Genomic DNA, 23,675 nt, shown 5'->3' on the forward strand with positions numbered 1-23,675 from the left:
ATGAATAGATAATGGCCACGATCTGTTTTAATTATCGGTCGTCTTCACACACCATGCTGAAAAATTAATAACCCATACTGGGGAAAGTGGATCGTTCCACATTGGGAGGGATTCACCCCAAATTTTCGACTTTTACGGCCGGATGTTACTTGGTTTATAGTGAAGGTGCCTTTTCTTTTTTTCTCAATTGGTTTTGTTTGGTATAAAGTGAAATTTTTGGGGCATTTTAAGTATTGAAAAATTCCTTAAGCTTATTTTTTAACTAGTTTTGCTGTTATCTAGGGGCCCCGGTGCCCTATTTTTTTATTATTTATATTAAGCATAAAAAATTATTTAATAATTGAATCACGTAATTGTTCTAGTGGTATTATTTTTGGATCATTCTTAAAGCACCTAAATAACACATTATATTATTTAGCATATTATGAAGCAGAGATTAACTATCTTCGTGCTATTTCATTCATTTAGTTTGTCTGGTTTGTCTGGTAGTAAATTTTAGTTTTATCAACATTTATATATTTACTAGGGGGCTAAGCCCCCTGTTCACTGCCGCTCACCAACCCCGATGATTGCTTAGCAATAATTGTTGTTTCTTGGCGGAAAACAGTTTTCTACAGAAATTATTCACTTAACATATACGTACTAAAAGGAATTCTGTTTGCTTAAGCTTGTGCCTCCACTTCTCACATCTAAATATTATTATCTATTAGTATTATGAATATTTAGACATATTGGTGAACATAAGTAATTTTTCTATGTAATTATTTTTTTAAATAACATTTATATTGTTATAACAATATATTTTTCAAACCAATTTGATGAGTTCACAACCGCTATTTAATATTTTCACTTAACAAACGGGCGGATTTATTAAATACTATTTTTGCTTGCATCTCATTGCGCATGAAGCTGATCGTTATGTTCTAAATCATTTAACAGTAATAACAATTTTTAAAAAAAAAAACAATTATCTTAGTTTTAAACTTGAATTAAAAACGTAATAATAGAAGTACGGGAAAATAGTTTTAAATTATGGATACAAAAATACTCATAGAAAAACAATACCTTTATGACTTATATTAATTTTATGCTGATGACAACCAAAACAATATGCAAATGCATGAGGAAAAACTAGATCCTACCACGTGATTTTCTGGCCAAAATAAATGCACGGACAACAATGGAAAACTGCGACACCATCATTAGATTTTTATGCATAGCAAGATTAATATGCAATTAAAACATCATTTTTTGTTATTGTACTGTTTGTATCGTTTACTCTTTTCTTATTGGTTTTCTTTTTAAGAATCATTGTTTCACTTTTAAAATTCATCAGACGTATTATGCACAAGTCATTTTCAATAATGCGCGCTTTTAAGTTAATTTTATACATTATTGTGATGTTAACAACATTAAGAATTTATATATATTTGGTTATTGTTCTGATGGTACCTTTTATTTTCCTAAACTGATTTTCTGGTTGACAATCCTTTTTCATCCTTAAAAGTTACATAAAATACAATAGAGAAAACATGTGAGCTCTTAAGTCTACTTCATTGTTGTAAATTTAACAATAATATTTTCTTACGTGTCTTATTATGAATTTAATAAAAATATCTTCTGAACTATTTTAAATTTCTTTTAAAAATTATTTTAAATATTTTCGGTTATTTGGCTACATTATTATACAATTAGAATTAATTATCATTCGGTGCAATATTATACACTTAAAAAATTTATTATTTGATTTATCATTGTACAATCGGAAACATCATGATTCGATATGTGTTCAAGAACAATATATTTCGATTTTCATTACGCAATAATTAAAAAAAAAAGCATTCCGAAGTATTATTAAGATTAATTAAACTTCTTCCAAGCATTATCGAAATTGGCGACCTAAAAATTTTTAAGTGTCATTTTTCTCATTTATTACTTTTTTTTTTTTGTTTACTGGTGCATTTTTACTGAAAATTAGTTACAGTATAAATTCACCAACTTAAGAACGCATTATCGTTTTTTTTTTCCCAGCTAATTTTTACTTAAATTTTCTGTCAGTTAACTCAATATTTAATTCGCTATTTCCAAAGATTCAGTTTCACTTCGTTTAATGTTAAAAAAAATATCATATGAGATGTGTAAGATAATGTAGAAAGGTACAGGGGAAAAGCTATCATTAGTAAATATTACTTTAGCTAAATCTTAATCGAATAAAAAGTTTTTTCAAACTGTAGAATGTGTAAAATATTTCCATAGTAGTGATTCTAGGTGTTAAAACATAAACTAGAATCATAAGACCTCAAATAGTTAGAAATGGAGACTCAAAAAATAAGACAAAAAAGATAATACTGTTCTTTAATCAAGGAATTATAATTCTTTTAAACTGAAACTAATTTCTTGGCTACAAATTAGTATACTTATGTGTGAAGAAACTAACATAGTAGTGATTCTAAGTGTTAAAGCATAAGTTAGAATCATAAAACTTAAATAGTTAAACGAGAACTCTAAAAATAAGACAAAATAAAAAGTAATACTATTCTTTAATCAAGGAGTTATAATTCTTATAAACAAAAGCCAATTTTTCGGCTGCAAATTAAAAACAAGTATTCTTACGTGTAAAGAAACTAACATAGTAGTGATTCTAAGTGTTAAAGCATAAATTAGAATCAACACCATAAAAAGTTAAATGGAAACTCTAAAAATAAGACCAAAAAAAAAAGTATTACTGTTCTTTAGTCAAGGAGTTATAATTCTTTTAAACATAAGCTAATTTTTCGGCTACAAATTAAAAACAAGTATACTTATGCGTAAAGAAACTAACATGTTTATAATTAAAATAACAAACAGAACACGATGCACCTCGTTATTTTCTCAGATCCGCATTATTCGAATTCAATAACTACAAATTCGAGAGTTGCACAGAATGAGCAAAATTCTTCTTAAAATTTTGAAAGGTCTCTGATTAACAAGCAGGGGTGCACAACACTCAATGAATACTTTTAGTACAGGAAGTACTTTGAATAAGAGGAATGTACTATTTCACTAATGGTAAATGGTCTTGAGCCTTGTCTTGAAAAGTTAATGATGCGCCTTAGGAAGTCCTCAAGGTGCTTTGCAAGAGAACTAATAACTTTTATCTCTTCAAAGATTTTGAAAAGATGCCTCTTCCAAAGAGTTGAGGTATTGTTGAATACAGAACTGACTTAATTTTGGTGATGGTTCTCGAAGACTAGAATTAATCGGAAGCCTTGTCATTTAGCAGACGACTTTTACTCTTTTGTTCTAATTCAGATGGAATATTCCTCGAAGTGAAATTACATATTGGAGGAATATTATTTCTTTGTGGTTTCGATAGGTTATATCCTTGTAATGTTTTTATTCATAAAATTCATTTTAAGCTCTTTTCGAAGCTCGAGAAACGAAAAAAGTTATTGTTTGAATAACTTTAACTCGAAATAAAGCTGCAGTTTCATGTATTCTAAATTGCATAACTATATACTGCTATATTATGGGATAATGAAAATAATAGTCCGTATTTTATACTTCAAATCTTATGAAAATATGTATCTCTGAAAAAGTTGAAGCGTTGTTGAATACAGAACCGACTTAATTTTAGTGATACTTCTTCAATACTAGAATTAATCGGAAGCCCAGTCATATTTTAGGCTGTTTTTCGGAGCTCTTGTAACGAAAAAGTCATTGTTTGAGGGTCTTTAACTCAAAATAAATCTGTAATTTCATGTATTCTATACAAGTTTATACAACTATATGATAAATACTAATGAGGCTAATAGTCTAGAAATTTATATTTTAGAGATTAAAAATACCCGGTCTGAAAAAAGTTGAGGTGTTGTTGAATACAGAACTGATTCAATTTTGGTGATGGTTCTCGAAAACAATAATTTATCGAAGGATTTGTCATTTAGCAGACAACATTTACTCTTTTGTTCTAAATCAGATGGAATAATTTTCAAAGTAAAATTACATATTGGATTAATATTATTTTTTTGTAGTTCCGATAGGTTATATTCTTGTTTATATTTTCATTCATAAAATTTGTTAAAGGCTGTTTTCAGAAGCGAGAGAAACGAAAACATTGCTTCAGTGTCATTAACTCCAAGTAAAGCTGTATAAATTCTATGTATATTATTCTATGTATAAAAAACTCTCTGTATATTATTCTATGTATTATATATTCTATGTATTATATATTCTATGTATTATATATTCTATGTGTAAAAAACTATATAAGATTATACTCATATATGACAAATATTAATGAAAATAACTGTCAATACTTTTATACTTTGTAATAAAAAAAGTTTTTTTTATCACTGATAATACGTATCAAAAGCTTTTACAAATGTTTCAAGTCTTGGGTTATTTTTAAAAGAATCAATTTATAATCAATAATACTTTTAAAAATCAATCAATAATACTTTGCAATAAAAAAAGTTTTTATCACTGATAATACGTATTAAAAGTTTTTACAAATGTTTCAAGTCTTGGATTATTTTTAGAAAAATCAATTTTATTATCTTATGTATTTTGATAAACACTCCAACGCATGAAAATTTCTTACATTTTTGCCTTAAATCAATTTTACATGATTTCGCATTTGTCTCTGTGTTGAAAATTGAATTCTTTCAATTCTATAAATATATAACTTGATAACATCTTTCTATAACTTCGTGAAATTCGTTGTATTTGTATCAATAATTTTAAATGAAGATTGATTTTTGAAAATTTTAAAGTCCTTTTAAGTTTTTTAACTCTAAAGATCGAGATAAATTATTTTTTTTATGAAGCTTATTGCATTTATTGCTCTTCACACAGCTAGTCACGTTTATCCCTTTTCTTAATTCTTTTTATGCCACCTAAACAATGAACCTTTTTTGTAAGATATTTCTGTTTTTAAATTTCAGTATTCAATTGGCACCATGCATCTCAGCAAAGATACAAATCAATATCGAAATCAAAGAATACTTTTCTATGGAAGAAAAATACATATGTATTCCACTTTTAAAAATCATGAGTATTCTGAGAAGGATGAAGAATGTACAGTTTTGAGGAAAAGCATCTCATTTACATCAGGATTCTCATTCCGACTAGGCGTTGAAAACAATCCATGCGTGATCCTGGAGGCCCTGAGGAATCGATGCGGGGGAGGATGCTTGGGAGCGAGAAGAATCAAAGATTCAAGTGTGAGACGTGAAAGAAACATGCATCGCCAATATGTTTTAAATTAACGTGTAGAAAGAGTGTGAGAGATGCGAAACGAAGAGGAAGAAAAAAAAAGATGAAGAAGAGCAAAAGAAAGAAAAAAAATCATATCCACTAAGGAGAGGATGGAGATGCAGCACTCTGGTTTTGAGATGATCCGAAGCGCGAGGAAACAAGCCCCCCTCCCTCGGCATGGAAAAATAGAAGAAGAAAAAAAAACTGGCAGTGATGAAAAATAACTGTCAATAATTCATTCTAATGCAGTCGGGTTCTTTGATCGTGAATAACTCCCCTCTCATCCTACTGAATAAGACGCTGGCGTAACCTCGGTCGGATCTTCTTTTTCACACCCCTTTCCTCCCGCTATAAGGAATGCTGAGGATCAAAGAGGGACAGGGGATGCTGTAAGAGGAGAAAGAACGGAAGAAAAGGGTTCCGGGGACGAAGCACGTGTCAAATGAGATGCTTAGAAAGAGCAGATGGCTCCCTCGGAAACAGAATGGTTACTTTTTTTTTCTCAACTTCCCCAACAAGGCACTGAATCGAACATAGAACGAATCTTTCCTAACAAAACGAGGCATATATTTGAAATGCCAACCGCCACAATCGTCTCCATTACGGGTCATACTTGTAATTCTTAACTGTAGCTATTCATCCTTGTTTATAAATTACTCACCACGATCTCTCGTTCACTGGTCTCGTAAAAAGCATTTTTATCACAACCAGCTGCTGGCCACGGAGTTATGAAGGTTGAAATTCTATAATTTAGTAACCAATAGCATGATGGTACAAATCATGTTTGTAATTCTTAACTGTATCTATTCGTCTAATCTATAAATTACTCATCGCAATGGTCTCGTCAAAATGATCTCGTCATTTTATGCAACAACCAGTTACTGTCAAGGGGTTATGAAGGTTATGATCTCATAATTTTGTGACTAATAATACGATGGTAGAAATTGTATCTGTAATTCTTAACTGTAGCTATTCATCTAGTCAATAAATTACTCCCAGCAAATAGTCTTTTCAAAAAAGAAAATCATTATTGCAACAGCCATTTGTTGGCAATGGAGTTAAGAGTTAAAGAATCCAGAATATCATAACCAACAGCAAGACGGTGGAGATGTAATCTGGTGGTGATCGTGTAATGACTACATTTTCCCTCCTAAGACAAGCTGGTATTTAACGATTTGAAGCTGAATAGATTCAAAGTCATCATCGAGGACTGAATCCCAGTATTATACAATTACAGTTCCCAAACCACTGAACCATTATGGCTCATCAATGTTCTTGTAGTGTTAGGAGAACTAAGTTAAAAAAAAATTTTGCAATTTTTATATACATTCCTATAGACAAAATATCACATATACAAATTATTTTTAAAGATTATGATTTCTACATTTTTTGTTATGCGTCTGTGTTTTAAAACAATCCTAATTATTTAAAGCTTCAAGTGATATCCAAATGAAAACAATTTATTTTAGAGTGCGCCAATAAAAAAATGCATCACCCTGAAAAACTTTCGATCTAATGATCGGATCTTTACATTGCAGGATTCAATCTTAATGGTTCGAGGGGTGACCTAAAATAGGTTAATTAATCAGCGTAAATGATATTTTAAATTACGAAATCTGATTAAAAAAAACGCACTTTCTCTGAATAACCATTAATTCTCTTCGACGGATTTGGATTTCTGACCCTAAAAATATGCAATCTGCTGGTTGCAATCTGGGAAATATGTTCTCACCAGTTTAGTCAAAAGAGAAGTTTGAGCCTCCTAACCTCTTCTGTTAATGTCTTCTTCTGTTGGGAATCTTCTGTTAATTTTACTTTTTGCGTGTCTCGCCATATTTCAAGATTAAACTTTTTAAGCGAATTTAAAATTTTTTGCACACAATTATAAAATTCATTGTCCAAACTATAATTCTATGCAAAAAATAATTTTTGGTAAATATTTATTATTATTTTATTTAATAATAGTCAAAATTGTTTTGATTTATAAGGTATACAATTTTTTTACATAATTTCAAAGAATGTAACTTTACGTGGCAAAATACAAAATTTGATCGAAATCGGTCGAATAGTTCCCGAGAAATCGAAATTTAAATATACGACTTCTGTAAAATTGAGTCCTAGCACGTGGTGTTCCGATCATTAGATCAAAAGTTATTTAAGGTTGGTCGGTTTTTTTGGATAATATTTATTGTACTCGAAGTAACTTTTATTTCGAAAAATTTTGTAAAATATCAAATTTTATTTACCGTAACCAAAGTAACTTTGTTATTTGCAGAAGTTTTGCTGAATTTTAAATTTAATAGAGTTAAAACCCATGTTCTAAATTACTTAAAAGTCACAAAACATAAGTCTATAAATTTTGAAGGTAGAGTATTATGCCTTAAATTGCCTGTTAAATTCTTTATTCGAATAACTTACGTAATTAATGTACATTAAGAATATTGTAAAAAGGCTAAATCTAGAAATTTTAGATGAATTACGCAAATTAGCATTAGTTAAAACTGATCTCGGTACAAAAAAAGTTTAAAGCATGAAAATGTTTTTGTCATATTTTCATTAATTTTTAACTACTCTTACAAAAGAATTTGTAAACATACATATGTATAACAATACACATGTTTTGAAATGTTATAAAATATAAATTATTATATTTAAGAATTATTTCTAATATGATTAGTGAGTATAACAGCCTCAATGAGCAATAAAGAAGCAAATTGTTACAAATATATAATTAATATTCCCTTCATTGTTAGAAAAGCCTTGAGTATATTATTTATAAATGAGACTGTATATCATAACTATTTGTATTTCAATATTTCTTGAGTAATTGTCAGAAAAATGTTTTAAAACTATAAAGCAGACATATTGTTCAAACTTTCTAATAAAACACGAGAATTACTATTCATCTTTGTGAAGGAAGTTGTCTGGATTTAAAATAATTAATGTTAAAATAAATGACGTTTTAAAAGAAATATGTGTAAAAAAAATTTTAAATTATTGTGCTGTAAATAGATTAAACTAAACTAGAAAGTTTGACGAAATAATAGTAATAGAATTGAGTAACAATAACTTCTGTCATGTTAAAAAAATTTCCTTTCTTTATAACAATACATATTTTAAGTAATAAATTTTGTTCAATTAATCTTTAATTGTTTAAATTAATTTATCACATACTTAATTTATCTTTAAAAATATTTAGTGTAATTAATATGAATTAAATGAAATTTTAACTGTTATGTAAAATAGAGTGGTAGTATATGGCAGGTAATTAATAACTTCATTAATTTCAATTAAAAACAATTTAGTAGGCTATTCATTAAGTAATTTAATGAATGTAATTTAAATTAACTATTGCAAAACTAATAAAAATATATGAAAAAATAAAAAAATAATCGCTAGATACTTGAGACAAACAAAAAGAAACATTTATTTTTATTGTAAAATTGTGATTTTATTTATTGTAAAATTTCACACATGCCGTAAGTGGAATTCGTAAATTGTTATTCTTTTTTTTTTTTTTTTTTAAGAAAAGGAAAATGTAGAAGTTGGGATTTTATGCCTTAAAAATTACATCATAGACAAAAGATTAATGAAAACTATTAAACGTCCCTTTCAGACAAAAAAAAAAAAAAAAAAAAAAAAAAATTAACGTTTACCAAGCAAACCTACATACAAGACGGCGATTATATTGCGATACAAGACGGCGATTATATTAGACGGCGATTATATTGTATTATATAATTATATTATATTATATAATATAATAATATTATGTCACATAATATATATTATATGAAATAATATAATTTTATTATATTATATAATTTATATTATATTATATAATTTATATTATATAATTTATACTATATAAAAAAATCGAAGATGCACGTAAAAAATACAAAGGTATACCGTAAAAAAATGAACTTCATAGCAGTTTCAGGTAACTATCTTTTCTGCAGCCATTTTCCAAAAATGGTTCAGCTCTCTTTACTCATTAATTAGATAATTAATATTTTTGAATGTTTTGCTTATGCTTTGAACTTTTAAAATATTTTTTCCTATTTTTTTTTTTTTTTTAAAGTTTAAACATTCCGCATACTATTATATGTTTTTGGTATAATGTTTTAGATCATTCGAAAGAAATTGTTTTTTTTTTTTTTTTTTTTACTGGAATCCTTTTTTTTGTTAGATGTTATTTAATTATTTAGGTAAATTATTAAACTATTTAGGTTAATTTTCAGAACATTAAAATAAAATGACAAACTGAAAAAAAGAGCATTTTCGACACTTCTTTCTTTTTCCTTTTAAAAAGAGTTTTAAGGTCACAAAAGCAGCTAGTAATATTTGTGCTATGTATGAAGAGATTGTCATAACTTAAAAATCTCTCGTAATTGGCATACCAAATTTAAAATTGGTAATTTTTACCTCAAAGACACACCTCGTTTTGACAGTCCAGATAAGTTTTATGTAATAGTTGTAGATAAGTTAAACTATTTTTTTGCCCAATAATTCCCGTCAACCGACAAGGGAACTTTTAAAGAAATATAATGTTTTCACACTTCAAACGCTTAAAAAATGTAAAAAAAATTTAGGAACTTATTTGAAAATTGGAACTTAAATAAAAATTTAAAAAAGGAACTTAGTTTGGTACTTCGTTTTGAGCAGTCCATATCAGTTCGTTGCAAAGCGATTAAACTATTTTTTTACGCAAAAATTCACATCAATCGACAAGAGAACTTGCAAAGAAAATAGAATGTTTTCAGACTTTAAACATTAAAAAAAATTTAAAAATAGGAACTTAAAATTTTTCTTTTTTTAAAATAGGTCCTAAAAAATGGAATTTAAATAGAAACTAATAAAAGAACTTAGTAGCCAACCCAATATCTTTTAATATTAAAATATGGTAACTAAGCTCACTGAAACATATTTCAATAAGTAAAATAATGCAAAAATATTAGTTACTTAATAAGGAGAGAAAAATCACATAATTCTTTTTAAGATAACAAAGAAGTAGAATAACTTTTCTGAACTTTAAGATCAGATTGTGATCTCATTTGCAACTTTTTTATCTTTAATTCGGCGATCATAAATTTGATTTAGAATTTTCTAGTTATGAAACCTGACCTTATAAATCTGTAGCGTATTATGCAATAATAAAAAAGCAGTCGGAAAGAATTAAAAAAAAAAATACATCAGGTAAAAACTTGCTCAATTAGAAACAAAACAAGTTTCGTGTAGCTCTGCAGCTAAATCTGCAGCATTCGTGATTTAATAAAGCACAATTTTGAGGTCAAGAGAGGCTAATTGGAGTGTCTTTACAGAGATTCCTAATCAAGCTTATTTTTCATTTATGATGCGTGACTTAGTCGGATAAAATCCTTATTTCAGTTTATGTATGTGATAAATAAAGATAAATATTGTTTTGATAAACTGTTCTACACGATTATGCAGCAAACATAAAAAAATATTGAATATTGTAAGTTGGGTAAAATTTACTTTTCTAAAGTTCGTGAACTTTCATGGTGAAACAAAATTTATCATTCCTCAATTAAGGAAGTTTCAGAAAATTAGAGTTTTATAAAATTTGAAGTTTCATAACGAGAGCAAAAATTAATTAATTGACAAAAGCAACTTTGTGAAGTTTGAATTTTTAATATTAAATTTCACAAAAGTCCTTCATATTAAGATTTGTGACTTAATGTGGAGGACCGAAATCGATCATTCTTCAATCAAGCAAATTTTATGAAATTCAAATTTTTTTTAGATTTATGACTTTGTATGGAGAATTGAAATCGATCATTCTTCAATCAAGTAAATTTTATGAAATTCAAATTTTTTTAGATTCATGACTTTATATGGAGAATCGAAATTGATCATTCTTCAATCAAGTAAATTTTATGAAATTCAAATTTTTTTAGATTCATGACTTTATATGGAGAATCGAAATTGATCATTCTTCAATCAAGTAAATTTTATGAAATTCAAATTTTTTTAGATTCATGACTTTATATGGAGAATCGAAATTGATCATTCTTCAATCAAGTAAATTTTATGAAATTCAAATTTTTTTAGATTCATGACTTTATATGGAGAATCGAAATTGATCATTCTTCAATCAAGTAAATTTTATGAAATTCAAATTGTTTTAGATTCATGACTTAATATGGAGAATCAAAATTGATCATTCTTCAATCAAGTAAATTTTATGAAATTCAAATTGTTTTAGATTCATGACTTAATATGGAGAATCGAAATTGATCATTCTTCAATCAAGTAAATTTTATGAAATTCAAATTTTTTTAGATTCATGACTTTATATGGAGAATCGAATTCGATCATTCCTCAATCATTCAAACTTTGATAAATTTTACTTATTAAGATTTTTAATTATATATGTAGGACCGAAATCTATCATTCATCAATCTCACAATTTTTGTGAAATTTATTTATTTATTTTAAGATTTATAACTTTATATGGAGAACCGAAATCGATTATTCTTCAAGCAAAACAAGTTGTGAAATTTTAATTTTCTATGAAATATATGACTTTACATGGAGGGACGATATCGATTATTTCTCAATCAAGCAAAATTTATGAAATTAATTTATTTATTTTTAAGATTTGTGACTTTATATCCTGGACCGAAATGAGTCAAACAAATCATGGAAAACTTACATTTTATAAGAGTTGTGGCTTTTTCTGGAGGATTAAAATAAATTATACTTCAGTCATGCAAATTTAGTGTATTTAGACTTTTAATTAGTTTGTGACCCTTTATGGCGGATTGAAATTGATTATTGCTCATTCAAGTATTTATATATATAAACACATAAAGTTTTTTTTTTTTCAATAAAAATACACTCTAGAATCCACATATATGACACATCACTTCTTTTCTTACTTTATTCACGCTGCTGTAGTCCCAGCACAAATACAGGGGCTGTAAAGATGGTGGCCCAAGTAAAAATAAGGAAGACCCGATTCGACGTCTTAAAGAGATTGAGACACTCACTCAACGCAAATACAGCATGCGCCCCCCCCCCCACCGCACACTCAGTTCCCCGCATTTCTACACATCAATGCTTTCTACACATGGATGTCGAAAACAAAAATGAAGAATAAAATAAATCTCATAAAATAAGACTTCTCAAATATTCGTTTTTATTATTGGAAAATACGGAGATTTCAATGCAGCCGAAGGCTGTGTTAATTCAGTTAAAAGGTTAGCACTTTTCTTTTTTTCACATCAAAAAGATCCTCTCTTTCTATCATCATTCCTTTCTTTCCAATCCAAACTGCTTTCAACTCACCCCCCCCCTTGTCGTCAAACCCCCCCCCCCCACTCTTCTTGTCTTGGCTATAAGCTTTTCACAAAAGTCGGCGATTAAAAATCGGTAAATGAAATGTTGACATGGTGTTTCGTGAAATCGGTTTACTGGGAATGAGGTTTGCAATTAGTAGCTCGATAAAATTGTTTGGCGTCTCTTTTTTTACCGGATGGGTTCTTTTCGCCGCCAAGTAAGAATTGATGTTAGAATTGGCAGTCACTTAGCTTTGCGAACGAAATGTATTTTTGTTTTATCGATTCTTATTTGGCTAATAAATAATTTATTTGTTTTATATATAACAATTGAAATATGAAGATGTATTATTAATTTTTAGCATTAAAAAGATAATTGAACGAATACAATGAATTATTTAAAATCCCATACAATTTAAGAGCTTAATGTGAGAACATGTTAAACCATGTTTTGGAAACACTCAACTTGTAAAACATATTATGGATTCTTAACGACAGATTCTATAAATAATTTGTCTCAGATTCAATTTGATATGTTAAGCTATATTTTGAAACACTATAGTTTCAAAACCTAATAGGTTTGACTTCAAACATACAACATTATTTTGATAAAGTTTCAGATAAGGTAGTGGAGGAAAAACTTTGTACAAATAGTTACTGGCTGTTTCATTACACTCCGAAAAGTTTATTTTCCTCGGTTAATTCTCTATAAAACATGTTTAGTGATAGTTTCAAAACACTAAAATTTGAAAACATGTTATGGTTGACAATAAACAAGGAACATTCTTTTTTCTGCCTGCAAATTCTTTAGATAAGATGATTTTCACCGAAACAGAATCAAACTTTACAAAACAAACTTTCACAGAAGAAAATTTAACAAAACAGCTACCTATTGTTCTTTATGTTCCAAAAAATTTTTCTCAGATTGCACACACTGTAAAAAATTTTGGTGTATAGTTTCCACCATTTTTGTGCAAAATAAAACTTTTTATTTACCTTTTTACTATTATAGTTTTATTTATAAATTTTTTGTTTGTTATTAACTGAGACAACGCATATTTTTATGTGCATTAGAATCAATTTAATGTATTCATTGTAAAAATATATAATAATGTATTCGCACTAATACTTTCAAACTATTGTTTATTTGTAAATTTTTATATCTTTTTTTGCGCTGTAAATACATTTCTGCATTTAAAAATGTATTTAGTTTACCTCAATATCAAAAATGATAGCAACTATACATCAAAATGCTTTACTGCAAGGAATATTTTAGATATTATTTTGAAAAATTTAAATTTTAAAACATATAGGGAACTACAAACATATAACGTTAATTTATTTTACAAAGTTCTTAGATGAGGCAATCTTTAACCAGAGAGAAAAAAACTGAAATAAACAGCTACTGTTCGCTAACTTACGACCTAAAAATAATTTTTTCAAGGTTCCACTAAATATGTTAAGCCAAATTTTAAAAACACTAAAATTTAAAAACATATTACCGTTGAAATATAAACATAAAACACTAATTCTTTTTTTTTTCCTCGAGTCTTTAAGTGAGATAGTTTTCAACGAGGGAAGAATACTTAATATAAAAAGCCCAAACGAGAAAAGAATTGCTATAAGCAGCTTCTGGTTGTATCCTTACGATCGAAATTTTTTTCCTGATTCAACTCAATATGTTAAGCGAAAATTTGAAAACACTAAAATTTCTAAATATGTTATGGTTGAATATAGTGATAGAACGCTAACTCCTTTTTTTCCTCAAGTCTTTAAATTAGATGATTTCCAACGGGAGAAGAAAACGTAATATAAACAGCCCAACAGAAGAAAAGAAGCTTATATAAACAGCTACTGGTTGTTTCTTTATGGTCGAAAAATATTTTTTTATTCTTCCACTCAATATGCTAAGTGATATTTTGTAAACACTAATGTTTAAAAACATATTAAGATTGACTGTAAACATAGAACTTCAATTTATTATGGCAAGTCTTTAAGGCGGTTGAGTTTCTGTAGTAAAGAATTTTCTTGCCCTCTCACTTAACATGTTCTTTCATTAAGCCCTTCAATTATAAATCACGGGAAATTTTTTTTAAAAAAAATCACTTACTTGCTTATGCATCTCGACGTTGAGGCCGTACGACATTTCGTAATACTGAAAATAGATTAAAAATTTACATGAAACATAATTTTTCATGATAAAAAACTATTTTAAGAAAGTCTATATAATTTATAGTGAGAAGTAAAGTAAATAGTTATACACTGTAAAAACACTGGCACTATGGGTATTTCTTACTGCAAAATCGATTTTTATCGTAAAATATTATATCGCAATTTTTACAGTAACATTTATTTAATTAGAGTAATTCAGTGATTTAACGGTATTTATTACTGTAAAATTTTTAGTATATCAGGTTTTTGGTTCAATGATATGCATCGGTAAAAATGGATTTTACGGTAAAAAGAACCGGCACCCTGAATACTGGCACTTTTCACTGTAATTTGAACCAAAAAACCTTAATTCTAGTTAATAAAACCAAAATATACTGTACTTAAACCATTCATTTAATAATTTCTCCGTTCATATGTAAACGGTTCAGCAGAATTTTTGGTATTCAAAGTTATAGTTCTTATTACCAGACATCTAGTAAAAAAATACATAACTGAAAAGTAAATTTAACCGACTAAATGGTTTTTATGCCATTCTTTTAGATATCATGATAAGGTTACTCAGCTTTACTGCATTTAAAAAATTTTATCCTACATTATAATACCACATTTCATTGCTTATTTCACTAAAATCATTACCTTAGTGCTTTTGTAAAAATTAGCGATATTTGTGGTGCTCCCATAGTCTCAGAAACACAGAAAATGTTACTATATTCTGACTGTTGGCCATATTTTTTTTCTTGATGTAATATTTCATTTTGTTGTAATATCAATTCTTTGTGTTTAAATACTCATTAAGGGCCAAGATCACCCAAAAAAATTTTAAAAAAAACTGGTTACTCAATAATTACATTTTTTGAAGCTTAGCTTAGAAAAAAAAAGCATTGGCATTGATCATATTATTAATCACAATCTAAGCAACGCTAAAAAATACGAAATTAGTCAAAGACGAACTTTTTACACAAACTTCTTACAACGGTAAAAAAAGAAACGTTTGCACAGTTGTAATTCGAAAATTGTTTAAGATTCAAAATTTAATATTTTATTGTATGAGACAACAACAACAGTAAAACACTTCTTACAACAGCAAAAAACGTTGCGTTTTCGCAGCTGTAATTCGAAAATTCCAACCACAACAGTAAAACACTTCTTACAACAGCAAAAAACGTTGCGTTTTCGCAGCTGTAATTCGAAAATTCCAACCACAACAGTAAAACACTTTTTACAACAGCAAAAAACGTTGCGTTTTCGCAGCTGTAATTCGAAAATTGTTTAAGATACAAATTTTAATATTTTATTGTGTGAGACACGCAATAAATAATAGTCTAATATTGATAAATTGTGTTAATAATATAGAATACATATGATATAGAATACTTATAAATACACTAGCTTCTGCAGTAATTATGATGTTAAATAATACTAAAATTCATCAGAAACTTACCATGACGTAATGCCTTTGCATTTCTGTCTTCTCACTAGCTAATTTTTCACACTCGAGTTTTAGGCTGAAAAAAAGTTAAAAGCTTTCAATACGTTTAATCATTTTAAAGTAAAAATTTCATTAAAATTTTTAATACCAACTTTAAGTGAAAATGTTTTATAAATGTTTTTAAAAATTAACACTGGTATGTAACTTACTATAAAAATTAATAAACCAAAAGTGTTTGTTTCATGAATCTCGCTAATCAGATTACAACATTTATTGCAAAAAGTACAGCAAAGCATTCACGCAACAGCCTGTTTTTGTCCAAGGGATCATGGTTAAGGCTGAATGCCTCAAAAATTGTGCCATCGCAGCTCGTCTATTACTGAACCTGACATATCAACAAATGTTATTTTGACATACAGGTTGTTTAAACTTTTAGTGAGGTTAAAACCTTATATTGTGTAAACGTTTCAAAATGAATATTTGTCATATTTTGACTTCAAACGTACTTTGTAGCGTTTTGAGACTGTCTGTGAAAGACAACTTCAAAACATCACAAGATATAAAAGGTCGATTGCGATTTGCAACATATTGTGGATTGTTTTGCAACATATTGTGGATTGTTTTGCAACATACTGTGGATTGTTTGCAACATATTGTGGATTGTTTTGCAACATATTGTGGTTCTAATCTAAAGAAACTCCCCCTGAATCAAAGGGCTACGAGAAATTTAATGATAAGCCACATTCTTTCAAAAGGTGACATGTTCAAACTATTCCTTAGTATTGTTTCTAGACATGTATCTCACAAGTTTCCAGAATTTTGCTCAAAATAATAACACGATACGCAGATGGTGGTATTTTTCATCAAAAACGTTCATCAGTATATAGCCCCAGCCTTTCAATTTTATTTTATTTTATATAGAGTGGAAAACCATGAAAACCTCGATTCGATTAAGGGACTCTAATCCATGATTCGTCAGCCGTCTTCCACAGTCTTTCAATTATCATTTCCAGAGGTTAAGTGTTTCCTCAGTTTACAACAAACAACATTTGTATTACATTTTCATGTTTACTTATCCAATACTATGCAAGCTATTTAAATGTGTTTAGCATATCAGTTAAGAAAATTGGAAAATTAAAAGTTAATAGGATTAAATTATTGTTTTCTTTTTTTTTTTTAATTTTTTTGTTGAATCTAGAAAGGCAATGGCCCAAAAATATACTAAATAATAACTAATAAATATTTATTTGACAGAAAAAGTTTGATAACTATATTCTGCAAGTTAAGAAAACACCATTATCCTTTTGGAGAGAACATGTTCTGATCTTAATGCATGCCAAATGGACGCCAAGTTTAGCCCGAACGTATATTAACATCGCCAACTCTTGAAACGGCGTTGCACAGCCTTCTTTTTACTTTCTTTCTTAAATCGCGTGAAAGGAGAAAAATAAAACTTATTGAATAAAAACAATAGCTTTGTTAATAAGAGTTAATAAAAATGATATCTAAAAATCGTAATAAATATACGTCTTTCTATTCGTTTTACTGAAACTCATGAAAGAATAACAAATATTGTTTCTCTCAAACGATTTTCTTCTACAGCGAAACAAAAGTAAAAAAATTCTTTAAAGCATGTCGGCACATTAGTGGTCCAATCAAATCCAATGCTTTTGCTATGTCATATAATTGTTTCGTTTTCAAGAATGAATATTCTCTCTATTTATCGAAATTATATCGCCAAATCTGGGATTCCATTAAGACGACGAAACTATAACCCTTTTTGATAATTCCATGATATATATCGTAAAATATAGCACGAATTAAAATGTCTGTCTGATGAGTTTTAAAAGCTTTTATATTGTTTTTAAAGCATATTTATGTTCTTTGATAACTAAATAAAACGGAAATATATGAAGTCGCGGATGATTATTTAAATCCTATACCACAATGGTCTTTTCTTAACTTGCTTACTATGTATAATGACTCTATATGTTTCAGAATTAAAACTGCAGACGAATTAACGTTTTCCTACTCGTTCGATTCCAAGAACTGAATTGGACATGGAAAATTTGCCAATTAGGTTACTTAGGATATCGTAACAGATATCCTATATTAATTGCAAAATCGAGACAATATGGCATTGGTTAATTTTATTTGTGAAACATATCTAACTAAGCATTTTTAACTTACCTTTAGCTGAACGCAATACTTCAGCTATTTTCAAATCTCTAACATTTACGGCTCATTATAATCTCCATATAACACAATCGGAAATGCCTTAAAATTGTGTTCGCAATTCAGGGAGTAGTTACATAGAATATTTGATTTCATTTTAAATTGTTAAGTTAATGTAGTTTATAAACACATTTTAACGGAAGGTATGTTGTAAGTGTCAGTGCAATTTAGAATTCTTAATATTCGTTATGACTTAAGGTTTTGAAAAGCTAAAAACGCTATTTTAACAGAAATACCAAAATAGCACAAACAAAATTAACCTCAGCTATTTTGTCTCGCTGCCACATAAATGAACCTGACTATACAATAAAATTCACCATCAAAACACACAGTCAAGAAATAAGTTACACGGTTATAGATAGAAAGCATACACCAGGGGTTTCTTAACAGGTTTCAGTACACTAAAAAGATCAGACATACATTCTTTGTATCAAGAAAATCTGACAGAAACGGAGTATTCTGCATTGCAAATTAATCAGATAATATATTTCTTTATTCTTAGATTGAGTGAAATTTATACATTCTAAAAAGAGGCTTTCTGGAGGCTGTTTAGTCCCTTTAGAAGATTCATCAGTGCACCTGCTGGATCGATATCGTCAGTCATAAATAATGGAAGCAGCCGATGAATTTGGGAATATCTCCCCCACCCCCGCCACTTCAAATAAGTAAATAAAGAGCGTAGTTAAAAGGCTTTTATTTTTACGCGAAATTTTTTTTCTTACTCTTTTAAATATGCGAGATTCAAATATTCTCATCAAGCGCTTTCTAATATCCTACGGTTAGAAGGTTCATTAAAATATATTGCCAAGCCTTACCCGCGAGCATAGAATAGAAAAAAATTACTCTTCCCCCCAGAATACCGCTTCAGTGCCCCCCTACGTCTCATGAAGACGTAGAGAAAAAAAACTGCCCTAGGCCACGAAGAGATTCGGTGGATAGAAAACTGAAAGACTAGAGGGAGGAGCAAATGAAAAAAAAAAAAAACAGCTACTGTTTTTTTTCTCTTCCACCTTCTAATGCAAGGAGCGAAGCGGCCCTTGTTTTTTTACGCTCTTAAAATCTTAAAAAACCATGTTTGTATTTTAAAAACCATTAATGACTAAGCTCTTTTTTAATTTTTTTACCCCGTCTCTAAATGAAAGGAGAGACAAAAAAGAAGGGGGCAGTAGAAAAAAAAATCGTTTGTGGAAGTAGCGCGTGGGGGTGGGGCAGAGCGAGCGCGAAATGAAGACGCAGACACGAGCAGTAATGAAAAACAGCCGGCCAAAAAAAAAGAGGGGGTTAGGAAAAAAAAAAACATTTTCCAAATGACGATGGTTGAATGTAGAAAGAAAGAAAAAAAATTAGAATGAAATGAGGGTGGGGTGGGGAATGTGAAAAAAAAAATTGTATGTATACCCGGGCAGCGCCCTTACATCGTTTTTAATAAGAACATTCGTTAAAAAAGAAACGAATGCGAAGTTTTTATGAGAGGCAAAATACTTAATGGGGAAGAAAGTCGTTACGGTCTGAGGATGTAGCAACAACAAAAAAAGAAAAAAAGAAAACTTGTTAAGAGATGCAAATGCATTTCGATTAGAAAAACTCATTAACGAAGGATGGTACACGCCCTCGCCCCCTAGTCCCCCCCGCAACTGGGCGCCAGAATCCTTGTCCTCTCGTGCGCTAGTGACACGTGTTTGTGCAACTTCGCATGTCCCACCCCCACAATCCGACTCTTCCTCTTATTAAAAGAAGTTTATCCCCCACCCCCAAACAAAAAAAAGAGGAGGATTTGTTTTTTCTCTCCTCTTTTACTTCATCTTCTTTTAATTCCCTCTTCTAAGTGAGAGCTGAAAAAAAGTCTCAGCCCCCCCCCCATTTTAATTCCATGCTTTTTCGTCCAGGAAGGACCAATGATTCTGCAGTTGAGGCAATCATATGCAGAAATTTGGGCAGTACTACTTTGCGAAAAGGGGGGGGGGTTCTAGTTATTATGGATTGATTAACAAGAGGGGGTGGGGGATGTTATAGCAACTAATAATGAGAATCGAAACTTTTTTATGAGAAATAATGAGGAATTATCTTTCAACACAAAATTCGATGTCTGCATTTTTGTTTGGTTCAGTGATCAATAAATTCTTTAAATTTGAGAGAGAGTTTGAAAACGGAACAGCGATGGTTTAATTTTAATTTCATAATTTCTACATCAATGTGTTTTGATCAACAAAAAAAAAAAAAAAAAAAAAAAAACGGCAGAAAATATTTAAACGAAAATCAGGAAACTTAAATAATGCTAAAATAAATTTAAAATACGTAAGTCTAGTGAAAAAAAATTTTTTTAATGTTTTAACAATTTAAAAGATAATGATAATTATGATGCGGATGAAATGAAATAATAAATTAAATTTGTTAATTGTGTTTGTAATTGTACAATGCGTAGGAAATATCACTGAAATTAGTTCGCAAAAATCATTGCATTGTTCATTATACTAAATTGAAAAAAAATAGTAAAGATGATACAGAGATTTTTCAGCACTTTCAGCCACGTATCCAAACACTCAGCGAGATATCCAACAGCGCAGTCTCGAGTAAGTGAGTAATTACTTGTGCACTGCGAATTTAGTTAATTAGAGGAGTACAGAGAGATGCGCAAAATCTCTCTAATATAGAATATGTTAATAGGATAACGGTTATAAAAAAATAGTGATAAATAATAATAATACTAAAGAATGATAATGATAAAAAAGAAAAATGAGTTAGAAAATAATAATGAAATAATAATGTGGTAATAATGAACGGATAATGTAGCACATATAATATTGCTTCAATTTTTATTTAAAATAATTTAAAAATTGTAGAAATTTATGTGAAAGTATGTTTTCCTGGTTTAATATAAAAAAAAAACTAAAAACAATTTACTAATAAAAAAATATAAAAAATGTTTTAAAAATGTACGATATTTTTTAAAAATTATTTTAAATTTTATTAAAGGAAATTAATTTAAAAATGGTCCAAATTTATATATATATATTTTTAATTTTACGATGCTCTGTAATTTAAAAAAAAAATAAAATTAGGTTTTTTTTTAATAAATTGCTACGTATATCTCATATCTCTCATATCATTACACAGATACCGATAGCGATTAAATTTGATTGTATTATACAGTAATAGTTTTCTGTACATCACACATCAAACCTACACCTTATTTATAATTTTAAATGCACTTTAAATTTAATTGCCAAACTATTTTCATTAACTTAATTTAAATGAATGAAAAGTAAAATTTAAAATAAAATGCAAGTTAAATATTTATATTATATAAATACTTTTCTTATTTAACCTTTTAAAGCCTTTTAAATTTTTTAAACGTTTATTGAAGTATGTTAAATTATTCAGTATTTACATACATTAATGAACTTTTTGAAAGTAGAAAATAAATATTTAAACACAAACTGCAAAGTAAATAACGAGAGAAAACATACGTGTTATAAATGTGAAAGAAATAAAAGGAAAAAACTGAAACAGTAATAAAAATTAAAAAAGTTATCACTCACCTGACTGTGTCTCTGGAACCGATGAGCGATTCCGGAACAGACAGGTTTTTGAAAAAGAAAAGAAAACATATTAAACATTAATAACAATAATAATAATAATAATAATAACAAATTTGGAATAATAAAGCATAAAACATAAAATAAACAAAAATTTCCAATACACCTTATTTATTGCATAAATTAGGGGAGTTATGCAAGAATTTTTTTGAGAGAAACCTCGAAAATTTACTTTTCCAGTATTTATATTGTAAAATTATAGTATTTAATATAGTATTTATTATTAATAAATAATTTTATTTTTATTATTAATCCGCTTAATTAGTTTTAAAGTGGAATTCACAAAATTTGAAATTGATAAAATTGGTGCAGTTCTATCAACAAATATTATAATTAAAATATTCCAATTCAACAGTATTCCAATTTACAAATATTCCAATTTCGTTTGTTATTCATTTTCATTTATCATATTTATTTTCATTTTTGATTTATCGTAACTCTTTTTTATAACATTCATTTAAGATGAATTGATAAATCGTATATTTTTATTTTATATACTTGAGCTCGAAAAATTCCATCGACGATCAATATAGTTGATGTCGTTAGTGATAAATGGAAAAAAAAAAACATTTTTAATTTTTAAATCAGTGTATCAAAAAATCAATAAAGTGTCAAATCAATAAAGCGTTTTTAAGCGTCAAATTACGATATTTAAATTATCGTATACGTCATTAGTGTGAGTGTTGATAAACTAGATTTGGATTTTAAAAATAATATAAATTAGTTATTTAGGAAATAATTGCGATATATGGTGAAATATCAGTATTTTGTAACGATATATCACGATATAATGATCCCTATATCACTGAGCACTAGACTTGTTAAACCGTAAAATTATTATTTTAAATTAACCCTTTAACCCCCGGATATTTTACATGGCGTGAAGCAAAAAAATTCTTATTAAAAAGCGGTTCTTTTCTTAATTAATAATATATTCTTCTGTTAACTACTACTTAATTTCTCGAAAGAATACAAAACATTTGCTTACAAAAAGAATACAAAACATTTGCTTATGTAAAAACAGTCCTGTTTCAAATAAGAAGATTTCTTGCCATTCGCGTGACATATTGTCACGCTACACTTCAATTAAATAGAAATAATCACTTTTGTATACTTCCTGTTTTCGTTAAAACAAGACTTAGGTATTTTATTAAATAATCATTTCATTTTCTTCTTATTCTCAAGTAAAAGAAAAGGGGGGCAATTTCTTTCTTTTTTTTTTTTTTGAATGCCCCTATGACTAATGAAACTCAAAACTAACTTTTTATTCAAAAACCATTGGTTTATTTATTCCATTCTCCAAAACTCGACAACACTCCAATATCGATACACCAAACGATTTTCAATTTTAAAAAAAGAAACTCAACCCCAAAAGGGCTCCTCAAATTGTTCCACTGAGTCTAAAAGAATTGCTTCGCGATTTAAACAACTCAATCCGATCGATTCGCAGACAAACATTCGTTTTTAAATCGTTTTAAAGGTGAGCCGTTTTCCGCCAAGACCAAAATATTCTTCAATTCAAAGAAGTCAATACGCTTATTGTCGCAGCAAAACTAATTATATTTCGTTCTAGAGTCAGTTAAATGATATGTCTCGTCAACAACCCCTAAGGCAGGAGGAGCTCTGAAGAAAAAGGTTATATGTATCGTTTTCTTCGAACTCCATGGACGCTTAATTAACGCGAAAATGCCAAGTATCTGATCG

General features: G+C 28.5%; 1 protein-coding gene across 15 annotated transcripts in view; it reads right to left on the bottom strand.

The window, feature by feature from the left end:
* The window catches only part of LOC107445534 (transducin-like enhancer protein 4), a 290,011-nt gene that overhangs the window by 204,629 nt on the left and 61,707 nt on the right, over nucleotides 1–23,675 (bottom strand). For 10 of the 15 annotated variants that reach the window (XM_087168360.1, XM_087168362.1, XM_087168359.1 and 7 more), the window contains 2 exons: nucleotides 16,153–16,216; nucleotides 14,650–14,694 (listed from right to left, as the gene is read on the bottom strand). In XM_087168360.1, the coding sequence (XP_087024486.1) occupies nucleotides 14,650–14,694; nucleotides 16,153–16,173 (66 nt within the window). In that variant the 5' untranslated portion in view covers nucleotides 16,174–16,216. Of the gene's footprint in view, nucleotides 1–14,649; nucleotides 14,695–16,152; nucleotides 16,217–21,914; nucleotides 21,927–23,675 lie in introns of all 15 variants that reach the window. The other 5 variants (XM_043042558.3, XM_043042553.3, XM_043042559.3 and 2 more) reach the window with 1 other exon arrangement.

The sequence above is a fragment of the Parasteatoda tepidariorum genome, chromosome 7 (genome assembly GCF_982258835.1).
Source record: "Parasteatoda tepidariorum strain Cologne lab strain chromosome 7, Ptep-v5.0, whole genome shotgun sequence".
NCBI lineage: Eukaryota > Metazoa > Arthropoda > Arachnida > Araneae > Theridiidae > Parasteatoda > Parasteatoda tepidariorum.